The 27,962-nt window shown below is 36.7% G+C and overlaps 1 protein-coding gene across 3 annotated transcripts in view; it reads right to left on the bottom strand.

Moving 5' to 3' along the window:
* Positions 1 to 27,962, bottom strand: part of BANK1 (B cell scaffold protein with ankyrin repeats 1) — a 318,965-nt gene that overhangs the window by 187,201 nt on the left and 103,802 nt on the right. For all 3 annotated transcript variants that reach the window (XM_047090764.1, XM_047090765.1, XM_047090766.1), the window contains exons 5-6: positions 25,863 to 26,002; positions 3,148 to 3,253 (exon numbers count right to left, since the gene is read on the bottom strand). In XM_047090764.1, coding sequence (XP_046946720.1) covers positions 3,148 to 3,253; positions 25,863 to 26,002 — 246 coding nt within the window. The remainder of the gene's footprint in view (positions 1 to 3,147; positions 3,254 to 25,862; positions 26,003 to 27,962) is intronic.

Here is a 27,962-nt window from a genome sequence, read left to right as displayed (position 1 = left end):
AAGGGAAGGGGAAAAAATAGTTTCAAACAGAGAGGGAGGCAAACCATAAGAGATTCATAAATACAGAGAACAAACCAAGAGAGTCATGGGGGAGGCGGGGGAGAGGGGAAAATGGGTGATGGCCACTGAGAAGGGCACTTGTTGGGATGAGCACTGGGTTTGTATACGAGTAATGAATCCTGGGAATCTACCCCCAGAACCAAGAGCACACTGTATACACTGTACATTAGCTAACTTGAGGAGAAATTATATAAAAAAATAAAAATAAATCAATAAAAATATGGTGCAAGGTATTAAGGACCAGAAATATATATTTTTAAGTTTATTTATCTATTTTGAGAGTGAGAGAGCACGAGCAGGGGAGAGACAGAGAGAGAGAGAGAGAGAGAGAGAGAGAGAGAGAGAGAGAAAGAATCTGTCTGTGCAGAGCCTAACACGTCTTGAACTCACCAACCATGAGATCATGACCTGAGCCAAAATCAAGGGTCAGACAGTTAACTGACTGAGCCACGCAGGTGCCCCTTAAACTCCAAATATTTTGAAGCTGACACTAATGCAAGCTTATGAGGCCAAGGAGGCAAGAAATACATGAGTTCAGTCATATTCATGTCCATTTTGCATATTTTTGTTCTGTGATTTGCATTTTGTTATTCTGTACTTCTACTAGGAATGAAAGCTTGATGTTATTAAGGTTTTTTGCTTCCATTATAGGTTTAATAGCATCTATCATCTAGCAATACTCAGTAATGAGGGATCTGAACGAATCACCTAGATTATATTGAACTTTCCCCTTGTAGCTTCTTTTCAAAAATGCAATTGTTCTATAAAAACATTTTTCAAATACAGGTTCATCATTAAATTTTAATAATGGTTTAGAACTTTTACATGCTACTAACTTTCCAACCTCTGTAAAGAGAGAGTAATATTTTCTTTACGCCAAAGATCCCATCCCAGATTTTTCATTAATGGGGAGGTATGGTTTAGGCATCAAAGGTTCTAAAAGCTCCTCAGCTAATTATAATACGCACCAAGTTCGAGAACCACTGCTCTAAACCCTTAACACTCTGTGAAAGGTCTAGCAGCATCAGCATCTGCTTTACCTGGAAGTTTATCAGAAAAACAGAAGCTGGACTTCTTCCACATTACCAGGAACTCTGATTTAACCCATCCAGAATTCTTTTTCTATGAAAATAAGGGATGAGAACTCTTCCATCCTTTCTAACTCTAAAATTCACATTGTATAATCTAAGCTACATATTGAGAGGCAGTTTTAAACTTAACTAGAATTCTTAACCCATAAAAATGAAGGACCACACCATCCTCTCCAATCTCACAATTCTTATTCCACAAACCTAAAGAAACACAACGCTGAAGGAACTTGTTAAAACTGTGTCATAATCCCATCCTCATACCTTTCCATGCACTTTCTTCAGCCTAGAATTTTTCTGTTCCCTTTTTTCCTCATTGGAACACATCATTCAAGACCCATGTAAAATCCTACCTCCTTTATGGAGCATGTCCTGAAAAATAATACAGCTTTTCTCTAAAATTCTATTGTTGATGTAATCAATTCCATAGAGTTTAGTACATTGTTTCTATTATGACTTACAAAGGGATTCTCTCATTTTCCCAATTAAATGATGAGCGTCTTAAGTGAGAAATCATGCTATGTTTCTTTTCTAACCTAACTTCAGGTCTAACCTTTGTGAGTTATATATTGTTCAAATGTATGTGGAAATATTAAAGTAAGTTTTCACCACTCTCACAAGATTACTTATTCAAAACTAGTGCATTATTACCCCTTCCGCATAATGCAAACTCATAATGTAAACATCTTACAGGTTCTTGCACATGGAGGTAAAACACAACTGGCTGTGCCTTAAGACTTCTATTCTTTTCTTCCTGCTTCCCTGAGGCTTGCCAGCCTGATGAAAAAATTGCCTCAAACAGCACAGAAAGTACAGAAAAAGCCTCTGCTAAATAGTCCTACAGTATACCTGCACTAGACCTCTCATATTCTTTAGCTCCATGCCTGTCTTATGCATCATTACATCCCTATCACAGTGTTTGGCACATACTGGGCATATAAGCGAATTATAAACAGCATGTCAACAAACTATGTAGGAGCAGGCAATTTTGAAAATATACTGCTGAGTTCATGATAAAATGTAGAAGTATGATTTTTCTCATAGTAGCTCCTTTATATACTTTTCTCAATATGTATATGTATATTTCTTCTTATGACACAAATAATACAGTCATTGTAGAAAACACAGATAAAGAAAGTAAAATGAAAAAAAAAAGATGTACTACCTGAAATTGCACAACTAAACATAACTATTGTTAACAGGTGCCTGTCTGCCCAGACTCTCTCTCTCTCTCTCTCTCTCTCTCTCTCCATATACATATAATATACATATATAAACATACATACTACTGTTTTAAATTATTTTTTAATGTTTATTTATTTTTGAGAGAGAGGCAAGTGCGAGCAGGGGAGAGGCAGAGAGAGAGGGGACACAGAATCTGAAGTAGGCTCCAGGCTCTGAGCTGTCAGCACGGAGCCCGACATGGGGCTTGAACCCACCAACCCTGAGATCATGACCTGAGCCAATGCTTAACCTACTTAGCCACTCAGGTGCCCCAAACATATGTACTATTTTAAGCAGCAAATCATACTCTATCTACTGCTATGTACCCTGCTTTTATTCAATTAAGTATATATCAAAGCGTCATTCCAGCCAGCAAATCAATTCATAATAAAAGTTGTTTATGATGGTTACATTAATGGATGTGCCAAAATTTATTTAATCAATTACCAATGTTTGGAAGATTAAGTTATTTTTACCTTTGGTAATTACAAATAATGCTGATGAATAATCTCCATTACCAATTATCTAAACATTTCCTTAGAATAAAAATCAGGAAGTAGGTTCGCTGATTTTAAAAATTATGCACATTTTTAGGGCTTGAGATAAAAAAAAGTAAAAATTTACCAAATGGACCCTTAGAAGTTTGTTATAAATGTGCTCTCTCGCCAGGGGATAGGAATTGGCTAAAGTCAACAGTGTAGCTACCTATATTCTTAGAGATAATATTTAAATAGTTGCACAGAGTAAATAATTGATGCAGTTGGAAAATACTCACATTCTTTTTGAGGGTTGATGTTAGGTTGGAACGACTGAAATTCATAATATGGTATTTCATGCTTGAATACGGATGTGAGAATATCATCAAGTTCCTCAATGTCTTTCTGTTTTCAAATGAAAAGGAGAATTTTTCTTAGTTAAATTATTTACACACAAACTCATCTTAGTGCAACATAATAAAAAGTATTAGCTAGAGTAAATACTGGTTAATCTTTCTAATAATACTGATAACCCCTTTTGAAAGAATAATACAAGAGAATGTTAAAAACTGAGAACAAACTGAGGGTTGATGGGGGGTGGGAGGGAGGGGCGGGTGGGTGATGGGTATTGAGGAGGGCACCTTTTGGGATGAGCACTGGGTGTTGTATGGAAACCAATTTGACAATAAACTTCATAAAAAAAAAAAAGAATAATACAAAACATTAGAGGTTTGCCTAAAAGTCAGTTATTAAAATAGTAGAAAAATAGATTGGCTTTGTGTCTGCATGAATATCTTTACTTAAATAGTTACTAATTAAAAAAAAAGTACTATTGCAGGCCAATGGCAACACTGAAATTTGTTTCAAAAATAAACTTCTGTTAAAATACATGTTACATTTTAACAAATGAAGTAATAAAGTGATGAGTCTCATTCTTCAATTTAAAGGTCAGATATTCTACTTCCCCAAACTGAGCATTTGGGGATGAGCCATGTAGAATCCTACTACTGATGACAAATCTATTACAGAGGCCACCTTTCTCCTAAAACTGTGTTTTGTAAAACTACAGCTGGGACCAAGTGGATGTGAGACATAGATAACTGTATCTGAAGACATGTACCAATCAACAAGGCCATGGAGTGGAGAGAGGATTGTAAAACAAACGTTCATACTTTTGACATGACTTCCAAATAAAATTAGACTTATTGTCAATACATAGTCACAGAAATTAAATGACTAGATTGAGAAAAAAGACATTTTTATTACTCTGTATCTTTATTTTTCAATAAATCTAGGTGCCTTAAATAATAAAGTGTTTCAGCCTTCTCTGGATTTTTTAAAAGTCCTCCTTAGAAGTGGGGAGAAAGGGTGAAGTCTTCTCAACTTACAGCTATAGAATGCTAAATAAAACCAATATGAATATACTTAATGCTATGGACTATGTGAAACCATTAGCTGTGGGCCATTTTTTTTTTTTTGTAAAGGAAGGGGAGATTTGACAACAAGCTTTGCTTTCAAGAAAGTCATAGTCATCCAATTACACACGGGCAGTGAACTGAATTCTAGGTACTATGATAGAAAGTCTTTCTGGGTCAAGTACAGTGCAGGCAAGAGGGAGGCGGCTCAATCCCACACAGGATGAAATGGTCAGAAAAGGCTTTATAGAGGAGATGAGCTACACTGAGATTGCCATGCATATAAAGAGCATTTTGGACTAAAGCAACAAATTGCATATAGTCATGGAGGTATCATAAAGCATGATCTGGTTCATGATTTTAGGAGTTTGCAGAAGGAGAGAGAAGGAAGTGGACATTTCAAAAAAAGTGGACATTTTTATATGTAATAAAAAGTTTGTAATTAATCCTGTAAGCAAGAAGGAGTTATTTAAGGCCTATAATACTTAACACGGAAATGTTTATTATGTGTATAAAATTAAGCTTATTTAAGTTTAAGGATGACTATGAATGCTTATGTGGCTGGATACTGATATTGAATGGAACCTATCCTATAAATATCAATGTGACAATTTTATATCAGTAATTACTTAGCCTTTTCAGGAAGCCTTTGATACGAGTGGTGGGGCAAAACATTACTGGCAATAAATTTACACTTTCTTTATATTAAAGCTCAAAAAGAACATGTCTTAGCCTTAGGAACTGATGAAAGGGATTATGAAAATATTAAAATCATAAAATCAGTTTGTAAATTTTCTTTAAAAATTGTGTCATTGGCCACGGATTCTCCACAGGCTATGATCTAGTCAGTGATACTTCTGTAGGAGGAGATAAACTTACTATTTCTTCCCTAAAGTATACAAGATTTAATATGGAAAGATTGGCGTGTCATTGAGTTACTATACTCATGTATAAGTTAGGCATACGATAACCTCTGAGATTCCTTCCAGCTCTGAGATTGTGAGACACAGATGAGAATTCAAAAGAGCAGGCGTTCCCAGTAGGAATCTGAGAAGTACCATTTCTTCCCCTGAGGTACTGTGACACTTTAATGTGAAAAAGGCTACAGCTTATCCACTGAATTTTAAAAAAATGAAGTAGCAGTGTTTTTAAAATCAGAAGAAGAAAAAAACCCTCACCATGTAGACATGTATTTAACTAGGAGAGACTACAGACACCTTTCACATTCCAGCTTACCATAAATCGTTGAATCACTTCTATTTTCAAATTCATAATTGTATTACTAGTATTATGCCCCCCCCCACACTAAATGGTATAGGACATAAGATTTCACATTCTGTGAAAATCACAGAAATGGATATTAAAAATAATTCCTAAAGGATTTCTCCTTGGAAGGTATTCTAACTAGAAAAATCTGATACAAATAGTTATGCTTATTTTTAAATTTTAAGGACACAAATAGTCATCCTTTCTAATAAACACTGGCATTGAAATTTGAAAATGCCATAGATTTTCCTCTCCTTAAAATAAATTGTGCAACACAAAACATACTTAATGAAATTGATGCAATTGTTCAAATAGAGATTAAAATAGAGTAGCTTAATATTTATTCAGCAATATTCACAACATCCTAAAATTTTAGTTATTAATGAGGAATCTTATGTGAAAATAAGAGTAGAATAAAATGATAAAATCATGTTGATGCTAGTATTTGGTTATAGGAAAAATTACACATATAAGTAATATATATACATATGCATTTTTGCGTAGATCTATACCTATCAAGAATATTAGAAAAAGAAATCAGAAAAAACTAAGATATGAAATAGAAAGATATTACAAAATAATAAAAACTTTGTACATATGAAATTAATACATGACTTTTTCCAGAATTCTTTCAGTGTCCTGTGATGAAATACAGGATTGATTAATGTACTTTTAAAAAAATTATTAACATACATATTTATAAATCACAACTCCATCGGAATCTGAATCACTCAATATTATATATATATCTGCATATATCTGAATCTGAATCACTCAATATTATATATACATGCATTATATGTGTGCATTATACATATATGCATATGTATAATATGCATACATATACATATATAAAGTTATCTCTAATAAACAACTTTCTTATAAGTATTCCTTCCTAAAAGAGAAAAATATATAAAATATCTGTTTTAAAAAATAGTTAGAATTACAGAAATCCAAATCTGAGAAGATGGAGTAGTTGTATTTTCTCCTTTTCTTCTCCTTAAATACAACTAAAATGTCCACATTTCAATAGAAAATCAGTTGTTATACAAAGAACCAGAAAGGAGTGCCTGGGTGGCTCAGTCGGTTGAGTCTCTGACTTTGGCTCAGGTCATGGTCTCACGTTCATGGGTTCAGGCCCCACATTGGGTTCTGTGCTGACAGCTCAGAGCCTGGAGCCTGCTTTGGATTCTGTGTCTCCCTCTCTTTCTGTACCTCCCCTGCTTGAACTCTGTCTCTCAAAAAATAAAATAAAACATCAAAGAACCAGGAAGATCTCTAAGTGAATAAAAAGAGACAATCAATAAATGCCAATACCAAGCGGACAAAGATTTTAGAATTATCTTAAAAAGAGTTAAAAAAAGACATGAAAAAATGTTTCAACAAGCAATTACGATAATTCTTGAAATAAATTAAAAGAAAAAAAAAGCCTCAGTTGGGATGTGTAGGTGGTTCAGTCAGTTAGGTGTCTTGATTTTGGCTCAGGTCTTGATCTCATGGTCCTGAAATCAAGCCCAGCATTGGGCTCTGCGATGAGTGCAGAGATCCTCTCTAGGCTTAAAATTCTCCCTCTCCCTCTGCCCCTCCTCATGTGCACACTTTCTCTCTCTCTCTCTCTCTCTCTCTCTCTCTCTCTCTCTCTCGAAGGAGAAGAAGAAGAAAAAGAAGAAGGAGAAGGAGAAGAAGATGAAGGAGAAGGAGAAGGAGAGGAGAAGGAGAAGGAGAAGAAAGCCTCAGCAAGACAATACAAAGTTTCAGTAAAAAATATAGAAGATATAAACAAGGATCAATTGGAATTTTTAGAACTGAGAAATACAACAATCCAAAAAGCTCAGTGAATGGGCTCAGCAGCAGAATGAAAAGGGCAAAGGAAAGAAACTTGGAAATAGGACAATGAAAAATACTCAATCTGAACAACAGAGACAAAACAGAGTGAAAACAAACAAACAAACAAAAGGTCAGGGACCTGTGAGATTATAACAAAAGGTTTAACATTGCTGTGATCAGAATCCCAGGAGGAGAGGAGAGAGAGGATGCGAATGAAAAAGTACACAAAGAAATAATGGCTGATAACTTCCTGGATTTAGCAAGAGACAAACACTACAGACTGAAGAAACTGAGCAAACCACAAACAGGTTAAAGCCAAAGAATTCCATGCCAAGAAACATCATAATTATATTTCTGAAAATTAAAGACAAAGAAAGAGAAATTTTTGGAAGAAGCTAAAGAGAAACAAAGCCTTACCCTATAGGGTAAAAACAATTAGAAACACGGTAGTAGTAGTAGTCTAAAAGAAGTGGCACAATATTTGTCAAAAGTTAAAAGAAAAGAACTATTAACAAAGAATCTTATGCCCAGCAAAAGCATCCTTTAGGAATGAGGTGAAAACCATGACATTCTCAAATGAAGGAAAAGAGGAAATTTATTGTCAGCAGATGCACCCTACAATAATGGAGAGAGGAAGCTCTCTAAAAGTAAGAATATGATAAAAGAAAGAATCTTGGAACATGAAGAAGGGAGAAAGAATATAGTAAGTAAAAAATATAAGTAAAGAAAATAGGCTTCCACTCCTAAAAAAAAGATTAGAACAAACTCAAAGCAAACAGAAAGAAGAAAAGCATAAATACAATATAGAAATCAATGAAATTGAAAACATAAAAATAGAAAAAAGTCAATGTAGCAAAGAGATGATTCTTTTAAAAAATCAGTAAAATTGACAAGCCTCTAGCAAGACTGAAGAAAAAAGAGATACGAATGACAAATGTCATGAATGAAACATGAACTATCACTATAGACCTTGCAGACATGAAAAAGGATAATAAGGAAGTACTGTGAATAATTTTACACAAATAAATTTGACAAGTTAGATGAAATGGACCAGGTCCCTGAAAAACACAAACCAAACACATGATCTCTATTATTTCTTACAAATACCTAAGAATCTACATTTTCTAATAATTAAAAGTTTAGATAAAAACAAACCAATCAGGAAAAATAATGAACCAGAAAAATAAATAAAAACAACACAGGAAATATTTATTTACACAAACCTGAATTCCTTGAGATAATTATCTATTTACATAGGAGCACCCTTTCAAAGTCTGGTTTGCTCCTTTTATGAATAAGGGTTGTGAACATTGCTTGAGCATGATGTCATTGAGAGACTATCCTTAACAGGATTTTAGGACAATATCATATCATATCATATCATATCATATCATATCATACCATATCATAAGCAGTTAGGAGATGCTTCAGATGACTGGATTGGTAGGAAAGGCTATATGTAGGTGTAGGCTAAGTCTATACAATGAAACAGACTCAATAGGTTGTAATAATAACTACATGTTGGGCACCTAGAATTCCATAGGCTTTACATAATTTGCCTCAAAACTTTTATAACATTCCTGCGAGGCAGATTTTTTTAAATGCCTTTTTTTTAATAGATATGATAACTATGGTGAAAAAAATTAGTTAAAAAACCCTTAGCTAACACCTAGAAGTGCAAAGCTAGTAAGTATTTTAACTTAATGTCTTTCTTTACATTCTAAACACCCTACATTTAATACTACATTCCAGCTACAGAGAAAGGAATAAAATCATTTTGAAATAGTATTTGAGTAAAGAATAAATTATGGTCCCATAGTTTCGTGATGGCCACTGCAGTTCCAAACATCATGTGTTAATCCAGAAACTAGAAGGAAAGGGACATATGTGGAAGGGGGACAGTAAAGGTGTCTACTGCCAACCACATCTTTTTTTAACCATGAAAGTAAAAGCTCCAAAGATGTCCCCTTGTGTCTCATCATCTAAAATTGTCTTACATGACAGCCTCTAGCTAAATGGGTGGTTACAAAGGTGAGAATCTATCTTTCCCATCTTCCATAGTAGAGGCAGACGAAGAAGAGGGGTTTTAAGCAATGACGGTGGGTGAAGAAATCTGTAAGGTTGGCCACAAAATATTAATGTTTCAGATCTGATAGAGAAAGACAGTAATAATTAAGTACCTTGGTTAGCAAGACAAACAATTTCGGTGAAATAACCATGGGAAGGTTATAAAATGTTACAGGGCCAAGCCCATTAAATAGTTACAACATTTTACTCTTTACCTTCAGATATCTAAAAGGAAAGTCAATGGTTGAGCTGAAAACATGTTCTTCTTATTGTAACAAATTTTTATGCTTGTTTAAGTTTAACTAGTAAAAGAAAGGTCATTGTTTGTTCCACTGTTCATAATGTGTGCTGTGAAAGTGAGCCAAAATAGCCATTTAAAGGAATTTGATAACCAGTTTATATAACATATCTTAACCAAAATTTCCTACCGCAGCTTGTAAAGAAAATAATAGGTAAAGGAACAAAGCAAACACTTGTCGGGGTTATGCAAAGCCTTTTTTCCCCCTTTTTTTGAACTTTATGAGTATTTGACTCCAAGCAGTTAAAGGAATAATCTAAATAAGTGAATGGGGTAAGATAAAGGAGATATTTTTCTTTGTTAAATTATTTTTTCTAATTTTGGGTGAGTCAGTTCTTAGAATTTCAACATATCTGTGACTACATATGCAAAAGTAAATATGAAAATATAAAACTGCGGTTTAAGACTCCCTTCAAATACTTTACATTTATTACTGAGTCAGTATCCATAGAATTGTGGAATATCTTTTTTTTTAATGTTAATTATTTATTCTTGAGATAGAGAGACAGAGAGTGAGAGGAGGAGGGGCAGAGAGAGAAGGACACACAATCTGAGAGCAGGCTCCAGGCTCTGAGCTGTCAGCACAGAGCCTGACGCGGGGCTCAAACTCACGAACCATAAGACCATGACCTAAGCTGAAGTCGGACGCTTAACCGACTGAGCCACCCAGGCGCGTCTCGAATATCTTTAAATAACATGAAAATAATATTATAACAAGAAAAAAATTTGTTTTGAGATCTGAGTAATTTGTGTTGAAATTCCTGCTCCAGGACTCATTAGTTATGGACCTTAAAAATACTTAACTGACAAAATTATGTAAGGATTTAAATGAGTAAATATGTAAAATATTCAGTACATATTAATTCTCTTTTCTGTAAATACTATAATGTGAGCTACTCGTAAAATATAGTCGCTGTGATTTAGAAAAGGGCACAAATCCGTAATGAGGAGCCTGCTCCCCAAAGTGGCTTTTTCAGCAACTGAACAAAATAATTTGTTCTTTCCTTCTAATTTTTTAAATTAAATAACACATATCTTTTAAATTAATTAGAACATAGGTTTTGCTACTGTAGTACTGAGACCCAAAATGCCAGTGGCTTTAAACAAGATGGAAGCCTATTTCTCTAACACGAAAGCCTGGAATTAGGTGGTCTAGGACTGATGTGGTGACTCCCCGAATAAGGGATCCAGGCTCTATTTTATTTTGCTGTGATACTTCATCTTCATGGTCCTAGATGGTTCATCCATCACTCCCTTGTTCTCACTGTAGCCAGTCTGGGAAAGAAACCAGCAAAGGAGAGACTCTACCATTCTTTGAAGGACGTGATCAGGAATGTGCACGTTATCACTTCCACCAATGCGCCACTGGCCATTAGTTAGTTAGATGGCTGCGCCTGAGCTCCAAGGGAATAAGGAAGTGCAAGCCTGTGCCCACATAAAAGTTATATTATCACATAATTGAGGAAAATGAAATTCTGGGGAACAAGTAGCATTTTGTGCCATTTCCATCAGTCGTGCATAAACATAAAAATTTATGTAAAGGCAATCGGATAAAGTTAAAAAAAAAAACTTTTCTAGAAGTTTTATAGAAGCTTGATTATGCTGAATTTCTCAGTGTGACTCCCCTGTACAAACAGCCAAAAAGTCTCAAAGCTTTAATTTGATCAAACCTTTACAGATTAATAATAGACATTATTAATTAATTAATATATACATTTAATGATATTAGACATATTTAAGGACATTAATAGATTCATCAATAGGCATACTTAAGATTAAGACCATAAGATTAAGCAAACAAAAAACCGAAGTTTACCTATCGTAGGCATTTAGAAAGCACAGTCATAAGAACCGTGACTTTTCTCACACTTCCCTCCTTTTAGCAACCATTTTGTAACAGCTTAATGTTAATTAGGTAATAAGATAGAAATTAAAAAACAAATAGAGCACTAACATAGTCAAAGAAATGTCTTTCAAAAAAGCCTCTAAACAATGACATGATTTCCTACATTTTTGAAACTATTTTTTGCATTGTTTTTGGTGCTAGTTCCCAACGTAGACAATTAGAACTGGTCTTATTGTCTTATCTTCACTTGATTTCTTCCTTTGTTGTCTTTCCCTTCTTTCCCATGCTCTTTCTGCTTCAGTCAGAAACACCCCCACTTCAGCCAACAGTCCACTACCCAGAGCTCTGCAAAAGGGTTGTGCCTGCGCTATGCGAAGCAGGTGGCTGTTGGAACAAGGGGCTCTGAGAGCTGCATCGCTTGAGGTTGGGTGGGAGCTTAGTGTACAAAAATGCTTTCACCCTCTCATTCTTTCATTGGACCAACTAGGTATTCAGCAGCCATATGTCTGGTAGCATATTTAGCTTTGGAGATGAAACAGGGGAACCAAACAGACAATTTCTCTGCCCTGTTGACTTTGGAGTCTAATGAGAGGCAGATATTAATTTGACAAAGTGTCACACACATAGATGTCAAATTAGAATGTGGTCTGTGTTATCAAGGGATACATAGGGAGATGTACAAGGTCAAGGGAGGCTTCACTGAGGGAGAGATGCTGGAATTAAAATCTGGGGGATGAATTAGAATTAACTAGGGGAAGACAGTGAGGGGAAAGGAGACTGGAAGTGTGTCAATTAGAAAATGGAGCTTATATAAAGGCCTTGTGGTAGGAGATTAGGAACTTATAAGTCCAGGAACCGAAAGCTGGCCAGGAATGGGGAGTGAGATTAAGCTGGAGAAAAACAGAGGGGACGGTGTCTATAGAGACATATTGTCCACGTTAAAGATTTTATTTTTTTAATCTATACTATAATTGGAATCTATTGAAGAGTTTGAGTAGGAACATCACCTGCTGAGATCTTAAAAAAAAAAACCTTCACAGTATGGACTTGAGATAAGAAGGTCATGTGTGAGAACACGTGGTGGGGGATGAGTTAGGAGCCCACTGTAGTTTAGGCACAAGGGAAAGCAGACAACTGAAGTTTTAGAACTGAAGGGATGTGGAGAGGGATGAGAAATATTTAGGAAGTAAAACTGATAACAGCTTAGTCATGGATTAAACTTGTTGGGAGAGACAATAGAAGGTATTAGGGAGACTCTGATGTATCTGGCTTTTCAACGGGATTGAGGATGACGTCTATCCGGAGGTAGAAAGACTGGGCCTTAAAGGAAAACCGTATTTGGATTTGATGTTATAAGTTAATGAGATAACCTTCCAAGGGAATATTTATAAAGAAAGAAAGACAGTTGGGTACCTGGGTGGCTCAGTCGGTTAAGTGTCTGATCAGGTCATGATCTCATGGTTCATGAGTTTCAGCCCAGCGTCAGGCTGTATGCTAACCGCTCAGAGCCTGGAGCCTGCTTCAGATTCTGTGTCTCCATCTCTCTCTGCCCCTCTCCAGCTCATGCTCTTTTTTGTCTCTTTCTTTCTCAAAAATAAATAAATAAAACATTAAAAAATTTAAAAAAAAAGGAAGACAGACTATGAATTGAAATATTGAAAGTGAAACTTTATTTTCCAGATCACAGAAAGAAGAGATGGCAAAAGATATTGAGAAGGAAAGAGTAAGGAAGTAGGAGGAAAGCCAGATAGATATGGCTTCATGAAAACTAAGGGGGGAAAAACATCAAGAAAGTGAATTTGGTCAATAGTGTCATTTGCTACTGAAAGTAATGTTAAGTTGAACAAGAAAAATATCCACTGGATTTGTTGTGTGGGACTTTAGCAAAACTGATGTACCATATCAATGTGTGTGCTGCTACTTAAGGAAATAAGATTGATGGGGTGGGGGGGTGGAGGGAGAGGAAGAAGTGGGACAGGGTGCAGGATTCTTAGAAGTTGAATTTTCCTTGCCAGATATTTCTTTTACTTCATCTCCTGTGTCTTGATGCTGTTTACTGTAGAAGCATAGTTCATAAATGCTAAACACAATTTAGAGTTCCCAGATTACATATTTACTTTATTTCTTTATCTTACTGTCGATACTATTAACTATTATTAGTTAAGAGGCCCACCGAATGCATAATGACTTTTAAAAAATGCAAACAAACACATTTTTGCTGCAAGGATTTTTCAGTCTTCTAATTTCCAGAGGGTTATTGATGATTTGGGATTCATTCCAGAGGCAGATTCTCTAATTTTCTCTAATTATCTTGCTATGAATAATAGCTATGGAGGAACATTGTTAACTGTGTTTGACTTGTGCTTTGTTTTCTGACTTGTGGAATGTTTGGAAACATTCCTTATGGTTGAAGATCTGAAACCTCTGAAGAACTAAGCAGTAAAGCAGGAGGCTGCACATGAATGGGGTTGGTAACAGGCAGCACTCACACTGACACACAGACATCCTCTGCAAAGGGCAGTCAAAGCCACCCCAGTGACAAGAGGAGAGGGAAATGTAAGAAGTGAGAGACATACTTAGTTTGGGAGAAATAAAAAAATGGAGGGAGTATTTCTTTCCACTGAGTGAGCAGAAACCATAAATTAAAATGTCATTAATAAACTATATTCTAAACAGTAAACATAAGCAAAAATGAATGGAGCCAATATAGACTGAGATGGCTTATAAGATAGAGAATTACAGGAAGATGGTGGCATAGGAGGACACTGGGCTCACCTCGTCCTGCTGATCACTTAGATTCCACCCACACCTGTCTAAATAACCCAGAAAACCATCAGAAGACTAGCAGAATGGACTCTCCAGACCCAAGTGTAGACAAGAGGCCCATGGAAGAGGGTAGGAAGGGTGGAGAGGCAGTGAGCACTAAACGGACTGGCGGGAGGCAGCCGGGGCAGTGGAGGGGCAGCCCACCCAGCAAGGCAGAGCCTGAGTCTCATTTGCCAAAGTGGAGGGGCCGGATGGAGTGAGTTCTAACAGCCAGTGGGACTTAACATCTGGAATGTTAAAAGTAAGCAGCTCTGCTTGGAGAGCGGGAAGGAGAGAAGACACCGGGAGGGAGAGGTGTTGAGTCCTGGAAGACAGAGCTCAGCTCTGCGGGGAACAAGGCGCTGGGAACTGCCATCTCCCTCACCCATCCCCCAGCCGAAACCCCAAAAGGAACCAGTTAACCAAACTTGCTTGCACCGTGCAAACACCCAACACTGTGCTTCTGTGGATCTATCCCTCTGATGGTTCAGCCTCCCTCCTGGTGCTGCAGGGCCCCTCCTGCAGGGGACCACCGATGGCAAAGTGAGCTGAGCCTGCCCCTCCCGCCCCTGTGCACCTTGTGGACCCAACCCCGCTAATAGGCCAGATCCCATCAAAGCAGCACCACAAGCCTGGCAGGGTGCAAGTAGCCCAGACAGGGGCCACACCACTCCATAGTGAGTCCCGCCCCTGGGAGAGGGGAAGATAAGGTACACACCAGTCTGACTGTGGCCCCAGTGGTGGGCTGGAGATAGACATTAGGTCTGACTGCGGCCCTGCCCACCAACACAAGTTACTCCAGACAGCACAGGGGAAGTGCCCTGCAGTTTGGCCACCCCAGGGACTATCCAAAATGATGAAATGGAAGAATTCTCCTCAAAAGAAACTCCAGGAAGTAGTGACAGCTAACGAATTGATCAAAAACTATTTAAGCAATATAACGGAACAAGAATTTAGAATAATAGTCATAAAATTAATGGCTGGGCTTGAAAAAAGTATACAGGAAAGCAGAGAATCTATTGCTACAGAGATCAAGGGACTAAGAAATAGTCATGAGGAGCTAAAAATGCTATAAATGAGGTGCAAAATAAAATGGAGGCGACCACAGCTCGGATTGAAGAGGAAGAGGAGAGAATAGGTGAATTAGAAGATAAAATTATGGAAAAAGAGGAAGCTGAGAAAAAGAGAGATAAAGAAATCCAGGAGTATGAGGGGAAAATTACAGACCTAAGTGATGCAATCAAATGGAACAATATCTGTATAATAGAAATTCCAGAGAGGAAGAGAGAGAGAAAGGGGCTGAAGGTGTACTGGAACAAATCTGAGAACTTCCCTGATCTGGGACAGAAAAAAGGCATTGAAATCCAAGAGGCACAGAGAACTCCCTTCAGACATAACTTGAATCGATCTTCTGCATGACATATCATAGTGAAACTAGCAAAATACAAGGATAAAGAGACAATTCTGAAAGCAGGTAAGGATAAACACACTCTAACATATAAAGGGAGACCGATAAGACTAGTGACAGACCTATCTACTGAAACTTGGCAGGCCAGAAAGGAATGGCAGGAAATCTTCAATGTGATGAACAGAAAAAATATGCAGCCAAGAATCCTTTATCCAGCAAGTCTGTCATTCAGCATAGAAGGAGAGATAAAGGTTTTCCCAAACAAACAAAAAAAAAAAACTGAAGGAATTCATCACCACTAAACCAGCCCTACAAAAGATCCTAAGGGGGATTCTGTGAGTGAAATGTTAAAAGGACGACAAAGTACCAGAAACATCACTACAAGCATGAAACCTACAGACATCACAATGACTCTAAACCCATATGTTTCTATAATAACACTGAATGTCAATGGAGTAGAATGCTCCAACCAAAAGACATAGGGAATCAGAATGGATACAAAAACAAGACCCATCTATTTGCTGTCTACAAGAGACTCATTTTAGACCTGAGGACACCTTCAGATTGAAAATGAGGGAATGGAGAACTATCCATCATGCTACTGGAAGTCAAAAGAAAGCTGGAGTAGCCATACTTATATCAGACAAACCAGACTTTAAATTAAAGGCTATAACAAGAGATGAAGAAGGGCATTATATAATAATTACAGGGTCTATCCATCAGGAAGAGCTAACAATTATAAATGTCTATGCGCCGAATATGGGAGCCCCAAATATATAAAACAATTAATCACAGACATAAGCAACCTTATTGATAAGAATGTGGTAATTGCAGGGACTTTAATACTTCACTTACAGTAATGGATAGATCATCTAGACACACAGTCAATAAAGAAACAAGGGCCCTGAATGATACATTGGATCAGATGGACTTGACAGATATATTTAGAACTCTGCATCCCAAAGCAACAGAATATGCTTTCTTCTCGAGTGCACATGGAAGATTCTCCAAGACAGATCACATACTGGGTCACAAAACAGTCCTTCATAAGTACACAAGAATTGAGATCATACCATGCACACTTTCAGACCACAATGCTATGAAGTTTGAAATCAACCACAGGAAAAAGTCTGGAAAACTTCCAAAAGCATGGAGGTTAAAGAACACCCTACTAAAGAATGAATGGGTCAACCAGGCAATTAGAGAAGAAATTTAAAAATATATGGAAAAAAATGAAAATGAAAATGCAACAATCCAAACGCTTTGGGATGCAGCGAAGGCAGTCCTAGGAGGAAAATACATTGCAATCCAGGCCTATCTCAAGAAACAAGAAAAATCCCAAATACAAAATCTAACAGCACACCTAAAGGAAATAGAAGCAGAACAGCAAAGACACCCCAAACCCAGCAGAAGAAGAGAAATAATAAAGATCAGAGCAGAAATAAACAATATAGAATCTAAAAAAAAAATCTGTAGAGCAGATCAATGAAACCAAGAGTTGGTTTTTTGAAAAGATAAACAAAATTGATAAACCTCTAGCCAGGCTTCTCAAAAAGAAAAGGGAGATGACCCAAATAGAAAAACTCATGAATGAAAATGGAATTATGACAACCAATCCCTCATAAATACAAGCAATTATCAGGGAATACTATGAAAAATTATATGCCAACAAACTGGATGACCTGGAAGAAATGGACAAATTCCCAAGCACCCACACACTTCCAAAACTCAAATGGGAAGAAATAGAAAACTTGAACAGACCCATAACCTGCAAAGAAATTGAATCAGTTATCAAAAATCTCCCAACAAATAAGAGTCCAGGACCAGATGGCTTCCCAGGGGAGTTCTACCAGACATTTAAAGCAGAGATAATACCTATCCTTCTCAAGCTGTTCCAAAAAATAGAAAGGGAAGGAAAACTTCCACACTCATTCTATGAAGCCAGCATTATTTTTATTCCTAAACCAGACAGAGACCCAGTAAAAAAAGAACTACAGGCCAATATCCCTGATGAATATGGATGCAAAATTTCTCAATAAGATACTAGCAAATCAAATTCAACAGCATATAAAAAGAATTATTCACCGTGATCAAGTGGGATGCACTCCTGGGCTGCAGGGCTGCTTCAACATTAGCAAATCAATCAATGTGATACATCACATCAATAAAAGAAAAGGTAAGAACCATATGATCCTGACAATCGATGCAGAAAAAGCATTTGACAAAATTCAGCATCCTTTCTTAATAAAAACCCTCGGGAAAGTAGGAATAGAAGGAACATACTTAAACATCATAAAAGCCATTTACGAAAAGCCCACAGCTAATATCATCCTCAATGGGGAAAAGTAAGAGCTTTCCCCCTGAGATCAGGAACACAACAGGGATGTCCACTCTCACTGCTGTTGTTTAACATAGTGTTGGAAGTGCTAGCATCAGCAATCAGACAGCAAAAGGAAATCAAAGGCATCAAAATTGGCAAAGATGAAGTCAAGCTTTCACGTTTTGCAGATGACATGATATTATACATGGAAAACCCGACAGACTCCACCAAAAGTCTGCTAGAACTGATACATGAATTCAGCAAAGTCGCAGGATACAAAATCAATGTACAGAAATCAGTGCATTCTTATACACTAATAACGAAGCAACAGAGAGACAAATAAAGAAACTGATCCCATTCACAACTGCACCAAGAAGCATAAAATACCTAGGAATAAATCTAACCAAAGATGTAAAAGATCTGTATGCTGAAAACTATAGAAAGCTTATGAACGTAATTGAAGAAGATATAAAGAAATGGAAAAACATTCCATGCTCATGGGTTGGAAGAATAAATATTGTCAAAATGTCAATACTACCCAAAGCTAGCTACACATTCAATGCAATCCCAATCAAAATTGCACCAGCATTCTTCTCGAAACGAGAACAAGCAATCCTAAAATTTGTATGGAACCACAAAAGACCCCAAATAGCCAATGTAATTTTGAAGAAGACCAAAGTGGGAGGCATCACAATCCCAGACTTTAGCCTCTACTACAAAGCTATAATCACCAAGACAGCATGGTATTGGCACAAAAACAGACACATAGACCAATGGAATAGAATAGAAACCCCAGAATTAGACCCACAGATGCATGGCCAACTAATCTTTGACAAAGCAGGAAAGAATATCCAATGGAAAAAAGACAGTCTCTTTAACATATGGTGCTGGGAGGACTGGACAGCAACATGCAGAAGAATGAAACTAGACCACTTTCTGACACCATTCACAAAAATAAACTCAAAATGGATAAAGGACCTGAATGTGAGACAGGAAACCATCAAAACACTAGAGGAGAAAGCAGGAAAAGACCTCTCTGACCTCAGCCGCAGCAATTTCTTACTTGACACATCCCCCAAAGCAAGGGAATTAAAAACAAAAATGAACTATTGGGACCTCACGAAGATAAAAAGCTTCTGCACAGCAAAGGAAACAATCAACAAAACTAAAAGGCAACCAACGGAATGGGAAAAGATATTTGCAAATGACATATCAGACAAAGGGCTAGTATCCAAAATCTATAAAGAGCTCGCCAAACTCCACACCCAAAAAACAAATAATCCGGAGAAGAAATGGGCAGAAAAGATGAATAGACACTTCTCTAAAGAAGACATCCAGATGGCCAACAGGCACATGAAAAGATGCTCAATGTCGCTCCTCATCAGGGAAATACAAATCAAAACCACACTCAGATACCACCTCACGCCAGTCACAGTGGCCAAAATGAAGAAATCAGGAGACTATAGATGCTGGTGAGGATGTGGAGAAACAGGGAACCCTCTTGCACTGTTGGTGGGAATGCAAACTGGTGCAGCCATTCTGGAAAACAGTGTGGAGGTTCCTCAGAAAATTAAAAATAGACCTACCCTATGACCCAGCAATAGCACTGCTAGGAATTTACCCAAGGGATACAGGAGTACTGATGCATAGGGGCACTTGTACCCCAATGTTTATAGCAGCACTTTCAACAATAGCCAAACTATGGAAAGAGCCTAAATGTCCATCAACTGATGAATGGATAAAGAAATTGTGGCTTAAATACACAATATACACAATGGAATACTACTTGGCAATGAGAAAGAATGAAATATGGCCTTTTGTAGCAACGCGGATGGAACTGGAGAGTGTTATGCTAAGTGAAATAAGTCATAGAGAGAAAGACAGATACCATGTTTTCACTCTTACGTGGATCCTGAGAAACTTAACAGAAGACCATGGGGGAGGGGAAGAAAAAAAAAGTTAGAGAGGGAGGGAGCCAAACCATTAGAGACTCTTAAAAACTGAGAACAAACTGAGGGTGGATACAGGGTGGGAAGATGGGGAGGGTGGGTGATGGGTATTAAGGAGGGCACCTGTTGGGATGAGCACTGGGTGTTGTATGGAAACCAGTCTGACAATAAATTTCATATTGAAAAATAAATAAATAAAATAAATAAAAATTAATAGATAAAAAAAAGACAATTACAGAGAACTAAAATTATGTTGTATTACTGGCTAAGTACCTGCACCCAGAAATATTTATTTTTTCCCCTACATCAGCTTCTATGTCTGCTGTTAAAGTTAACCAATTTGTTTTTTTCCTAAATAAGTGGAAGAGGGTACTAAGTGGTATGTTCCTGTTTGACTCAATGGTACCTGGGGTGACTATTACTGTTTATGTCTGAACTACTCTAATAAGGCATCATTAACCACTGCTTATTCGTTACCACAAGTGGAGACATGGCACAAAGGAAATGTCACTTTTTTTTATCAGTAAAATACCAAGCTTCAATAGATATGACTTATTTTTACTGATCCATTCTAATTAAGGGTATAAACAATATGAAAAATGAATCTAGAAATAAGTGTCCAAATTGCATTTTATTTTTTCTTTCCATATTCATTTCAAATATCCCATCAGAAATATGAAACAAGTAATAAAGGTGAAAAGAGATAGATGAAATACAAATCGCTTCCTTCTTGGCAGGGAAAATTAGGAAAAAGTACAAATAAAAGTGAAATAAAGGCTACATGGAGAATACACATATTTGCAAGTCAATTCTCTGATAAGAGTGGTCATAATTCCTAATTTAAGTATTTTTTTTTCTTGGCATAAGATTATGGAATACGTGAGTCTGAAGTGGCCTTGAAGATCATATATTCTAGCTTCCTCTATTGTACACAGGAGGAAATTTCTTTCACACCAAGGAAAATGAGCTCTCATGAAGTGATTGCTGATTCAGTTAAAGAATCTAACTCCTGCTCCTGCCCCATCTAGAACTCATTCTCCTATGCTATGATGCCACGTTCCGGGAAAGGAAAAGAAACAATAACATGCAGCTTTTTGAAAGAGAGATAAAATCTTGGGCATTTTTTGAGTAGCAAACATTTCCTTAATATCCAAGAGAAAGGAAGCCTGGAATCTGGAATCCTATAGCTGTTAAAAGTCTGTAAGGAACGGCATTAGCAACATAGACTTGACACTGAGGTAGAACATGAAGACAAGCTTACAGCACACATTCTTCATTTTTCTAGTATCATGGGCCTCTGAGAGTTCTTCACTTTGGTAGGTATCAGATTCATTTATTCAATTTGAGAAATAAATAACAGTGTATTTCAAGAGGACAGTTGTCATTCCCCATCTCATCGTTTATAGTCCTATCCTATAGTTCTCCACTTATTTCTTCAAAGAGCACCAGAAGGAGAAGCAAATACTTGTGTTTTCCCATTTTTGCCTCATGGTGTCTCATGTCAGGAACTAATTGTGCGAAAGTAACGGGGTATGCAAAGATGAAAAACACAATGTCCATGCCTTAAAGAAGGAGGAGAGGAGGAATAGCAGAATACGTGCTAAGAGCGAGCAATCCTGAGGGGCTAAAATGGTAGGAGTCATGGAGAGAATTAAGAAGACATGGAGGGTATGCTGTGGTAAGAGGCGATGGGCAGTAAGATTTGTGACTCTGCAGCCTTTCAGGCCATTCAGGGGAGTGTGGTCCTTATCCAGTGAGTCACTGAAAGTCTGAAGCAAAGGAGGTCTTAGAGACCACTGGCACTGTGGTGAAGTATACTTTGGAGACCAGATGCATTTGCACCTCTTATCAACAGGAGCTGATGAAAAGAGGAAGGAAGGTGTCCACTAGTCTTTCCAGGGAGACAAGGACTGAGAAATAATTACTGAAAGGCCCTGGGAAGAATCTCCCAGAGAATTCTTTAAGGGAGAGTCCTGCTAACACTTGAACTTAACCTTGTGAAAAAACTAACCTTTAAGAGAACTATTCATAACTAGGAAATTCCTCATTATATGAGAGTTTTCTATGTCTTCCCTGTGTGTCCCTCATCCTACTGTAGCTGGCTTCATATTGTATTAAATATTTGCAGGCAGCAAACCAAAGATTGAATCATATATACAATTTAATAAAAACTCGAAATGAAGTGTACCTAACATGAAGACGAAAATAAGATTTCAATAAATATAAAGCAACCCATGCAAAGTGATCAACACATGAAACACAAGGATATTTTACCAACAAGAAGTACAACTAAGGAGAGTTATGTGGTATCATTTCAAAACCTCTTTTAATGAATACGATGCTAACGCTTTGATCAATAATTGCTATGTTCTTTCAGCATTTTGACCTAATTTGGTTTCTTATATTGTATCTAGTTGTTCCTATGCGAAGTTAACTTTATGGTTGTCCCCAGACAGTTCTGTAAATAGGATGAACATCTCAAAGGTTTTAATTATCTCAGTTAAATAGGAGTTACTAGTATTTCTAACATTAGCACTTGAATTCTAATTATCTTCCCAAGGTGGGCTTTGGATTTTCTCATTTTTTCATTCGATCTCTCTTCAACTTGTTATTTTGGGTAATGCTCTGGAAATTGCACCTTTTATGAGGCTACGTGCTGGGATTTAATATCTATCCAAAAAAGATAAATGATTTAGGAAGCAGTTAGATAACTAAGCTGATTTAGGTATTCAAAATTTAATGGACATCATTAAAAATAAACTAAATCAAATTCCTTATCATTTCTTTTCTCAAATTCACAGAATGGTCATTTTGCTATATGCCCAACAGCTCTTAAATGATAATATAAAGTCTCCTATTATAAATTCTAGGATTACTGAAAAATAAAACTCACAGACTTCTTCTTCTTATTTCTTTCTTGAAATTCACAGAGTGTTCACATTATTATATGCCTAATAGCTTTTAAATGATTATAGGAAGTATCTCACTACTAATTTTTAAGATTACTTAAATCACATCTGCCATTAAAATTTATAGGAAAACTCAGGATGTTTCTTACAACATTCCACTTCGGCTAAGTAGATAAGATACTGAAAAAACTGAAATCTGCTGGTATATGTTCTTACAAATACACAATAACTACAGTGAATAAAATTACAATGTATGTTGTTCTTTGAATAGAGATGTTCAGTAGACTATTCGCAAAATATTCAAATTTCCTAATTTAGTGACAGAGTAGTGAGCATATGAAAGAAACAATTACTGTAATGTTCTATGCTGGATTGGAAAAGCAAAGCTTTTGTACAATTAAAAAAATATGATCTACTTGGGAACAAAGCCAAATGTCAAAAGGGAAATCCAAATGCCTGCAAAGCACAGGGTGGGCTAGGCCACCTCTTTTGAGGCCAAACAATCCTAAAACACACCAAGGAAATGACCCTGTATTTCCTTCTTCTTCATTAAGGGTGGAGTCTGCCTTTCACTATCTCTGAATTCATAAAAGGGATAACTCAGGTTATCAGTGGACTGGAGAATTCCATGCCATATTTAGTCTAAGATTTGATGGAGGCTAACTGAATTGCAGCCTTGTCCTTCCTTCAGGCCTGGGATAGTACACTTCAGTCCAGTCCGAAATCTCTAACTCAGAATTTGTTTGATCCAAATTCCACAACAGGTCTAGGTCCCCTGATGACAGTAGCAAAACTCGTAAGGCGGTCTTAAGTTGTATAGATTAAACTTAGTCTTTCAGCGTCTCTTCTTACCATGCTGTGGTCTGCTGTCACCAAGATAGAATAATTCTTCCTTTCAGTACTCACTTAGGTTCAAAGTGGCTCTCTTCTGATAGGAAAAGCCTGAATCAAGCTGTGGCTGTCTAGCATCCTTCCTTTCACTAAGCTACCAGGAATAGGTAAAGAGGAGAATCCTAAAATGTAACCATAATCTTTTCTCACCTCTCATTTCGGATGCTGAGGGTTAAAAGGAAATAGTATTTTCCAGTTATCTGAAAACTATGCAAAACAGTTTTTATTCACTCAAAGCTGTAGAACAATCTATGACTTGGCATATTAGAGCATCCTGAAAAACTATCCTAGTCATAAATCATATTTAATTTTCTTGTGTACAAAATGTTTTCTCCTCCCCCAACGGCAAAACCAACATAAAAATGTGTTTGGAGAGTTCCTTTGCTTCTATGCTGACTGAAATATTAATAATGAAATGTATCACTTTTATTAATCCTTTTGTAATGAATGGATGTTTTAAAGTGGAAGACAGGGAGACTTTTCACAATAAAATGAAACAATCCATATTTCAAGCTATTACTTTTGTTCTTGCTTTGCAATGACAACATAGACATTTTATCAAATGTCCTCAGACTCGCCAGTTTGACAAATGGTATTTTACTCCCTGTCCTTCTCTAAGACATTTTACCTTTGCCATTGTTCTAACAGAAAAATGTGTCACAAGTAAATAACAAAGCCTCCCATTGCAAACTAGTTTAAACATATAATAAGGCTTCATGACAATCTGCCAACCACACTATCATTGATGGTTTTGTTATAGAGTGTTCCGCGGTAACTTTGAAGATCTCGCTGTTCAGTTACCCCTTTTTCCACCTTCACTCTCTCCATTCACTGCCAAAATCCCAAGGTGATAAATATGGTTATAATCTAATTATCAGGTACTATAAAAATGACATTTATTTCACTCTGAAAATTTGATGGGATAAGCACATAAAGGATAAATGTTCCACATTAAACACGCTTTCTCTCTATTGAAAGTGGGTCAAGTAACAAAAACCAAACAAAAAAAAATACAGAAATTAAACCAATGGCTTAAGACGAATCAAAATGCAATTGTTCCATTCCACATCCATGGGGACATTGGCAGCATCTACATTCACTGGAGAATGTCTCAAACCAGGGCCTTTTGAGACTAGAAACTCCTCACCAAATCCTCATTGTTCAGTAATGCTTTGTCACACTGGAGAAAGAACCTGGGGCTTGACAATGACTCTTTGCATACTTCCCTGAAAATTTTAGCAGTTCTGGAATTCCTAATAGACACTGTCAATTTAAAGCAGTAATTTTCGGGGTGCCTGAGTGGCTCAGTCGGTTAAGCTTCCGACTTCAGCTCAGGTCACAATCTCACAGTCTGTGAGTTTGAGCCCCGTGTCGGGCTCTGTGCTGACAGCTTAAAGCCTGGAGCCTGCTTCAGATTCTGTGTCTCCCTCTCTCTCTGCCCCTTCCCCGCTCATGCTCTGTCTCTCTCTGTCTCAAAAATTAATAAAAACATTAAAAAAATAAAGCAGTAATTTTCACTATCAGGTAACAGTAATAAATGAAACTAAGAAAAATATACACCGGGCTTGGAAGTTTCCACGTGAAAATAACAATTCTTAGATTAATGCCATATGCTCTCCTTCTTGGTTTGTCTTACTCCTTAACCTCAAAGCATCAGATGATCGTACTTTTGTACTGTCTTGATCTGGATCGAGAGGTTATTCATTTCTTAATAGTTTGCTCTAACCCTTCTGTCTTTCTTTATCTGCTCTGTGACAGCTTTAAAGTGAGCCCATCACAAAAGCGAGTTTGTAATGGACAACCTGTCTCCCAGTGACATTATCTAGAATGACTTGAGTTAAGCAAACTAATTCATCTGCATCTCTGCACCACAGAAGTCTGTTTCTTCCCTTCCTATCAAGCCATAATTCATTCGTATTCAACCAATATTCAGACTTTATACCAAAGCATGCATACTGTTATCCAGCATTGGCCCTTCAGCTTATTAGCAATTTCATGCAAAGATCAACTTACCTGGCGCACACCATCTCCTGGTCTTGCCACTCCCAATAGGTATTCCACAGCCTTTGCACTTGTAGAGTACTTAATCTCTGTTGTGGCCTTAATGACTCCATCACAGTAGACATGGACATTGACAGACCCAGCAGGAAAATCTTATAAATGCAAACAAGAGTTAGGAGCTGAGTATATAATGCATGTATCATAGTATTACATCTTGCAGAGAATATGAAGGAATCTTTAAGAATTCATAACAATTTAGGGCGCCTGGGTGGCTTAGCCAGTTGAGAGTCCGACTTTGGCTCAGGTCATGATCTTGCGGTCTGTGAGTTCAAGCCCCGCGTCGGGCTCTGTGCTGACAGCTCAGAGCCTGAAGCCTGCTTTGGATTCTGTGTCTCCTCTCTCTCTGCCCCTCCCCCGCTCATGCTCTGTCTCTCTCTCTGTCAAAAATAAACATTAAAAAAAAGAATTCATAACAATTTTACTAACTTCTGACACTAAATGTTTTCTTTTTATCCTTAGTACCCACAGAATATAATGTACAATTTTAGACTTAATTAAATAAAACCTTATAGAATCTGAACACATGCTAAAATTATGGTAAAAGCAAAACCCTAAATCTTTTCTCTCTACTACTAACACTCTCTTTTGGAGTAATCTGTAATTATGTTTACATAATACTTTAGAATTTAGGATGGTACAACAATTCATTAAAAGTTGTGTATCTGTTAATAATCTCATGAAGAAAATTCTCATTAATTATAGACAAATTTCTCAAAATTGTATTTGGAAGGAGAAAGGGTAGAATCAATTGAAACTATAGAACTTTTATGCAAGTGGTTACAGTAAAAAAAAAAAAAAACCTTTGGGAAGGCAACAAGGTTTAATATCCTGCTATTTAAGTACTATTTATACTACACATTCATCAAAACGCTTTTTGTGGACAAGTTGTTAAAGTGACTGATATACTGCCTTGTGAATTCTGCATTAACATACCAACACAGCTAAAGTTTCCTAAGAATGTTGGGCTCACTAGGAAAGAGTACCAATAAATAATCATTTCAGTAAATAAAGTTATTTTATTATAACAAAAGTAAACAAAATTAAGCCTTTAATCTATTTATAGAACATACTTTAAAAACTCTGACTACCTGTCATGGAGATATTTCCCAAATAGTCCTGGAAAATTGTCACCCAGACATTTGGGGTTTGGAAAATAAGCTATTAAGTACAAGACCAAAAATGCCTATTCTCTAACTTTAGCCACCTGATGAGGTTTTGAATATTTAAAAGTTTCTAAGGTTTAAGCATTAATTTTACTTTATCTCCTGAAGAGATTAAAGGGCCTCTTACAATTTTGCTCAGAGAGATTTAAAGCCAACAAAAGCAATCTTAAACTTAACTAGATCAAGAGGCTGTAATATTCTCTTCCCATATTGCTTGACTAGACACCTCACTTGTATTATAAAGAAACTATGTGTATAAAAGTCCTCTCTTCCCAAAGTAAGTATCCATCCAGTAGATAATGTAAGAGAAAATGCAACAAAACCTGAAAGTGATAACATATATCTCATCAGCTGAAGTTGCCCACATCTGGTAAAGAGGGTTCTGGAGTTACTGAAGTCGAATGAAATCAATTTTGGTAGATTTCAGGAAGATGATTTGGAAAGAAGATACGGATTTTGTCACTCAGAAAAAAGATTAGAGTTTACAATGGGGTGTTAACCTTCTGAAAGAAAGTCAAGTGATGAATCATGAGAAATACATGATAAGAAGATTTGCTTGGTAGTCCTTTGATATAGGATACTTAAAATATTCTAATTTCTTTAAACTCTAACATGAAAGCAAATGAACTGATTTATTCTTGATATCTTGTACCATTAGTTCTATTGATTTTAGAATAATCTTCCCGAGAGATAGATGTCCTTTGAAGTACTGTCTTTGCTTATCTATTTTCTTATCTATTGAACGTCAGTTATTAAATCAAGACCTTGGAGGATTCCTATGGATTCATCTGATTGGGAGGCCTTCCCTAAATATGTGTTATTGAATTGGCCTTTCGTCAATAGCACCCTGTACCACCTGAGCATTATTTTACTTTGACTCTAGTCATTA

Source organism: Lynx rufus, unplaced genomic scaffold, assembly GCF_022079265.1.
Source record: "Lynx rufus isolate CCGP_SWC_20201006 ecotype Redwood Valley unplaced genomic scaffold, mLynRuf1.p SCAF_3, whole genome shotgun sequence".
NCBI lineage: Eukaryota > Metazoa > Chordata > Mammalia > Carnivora > Felidae > Lynx > Lynx rufus.
This window is presented reverse-complemented; position numbering and strand designations above follow the sequence as displayed.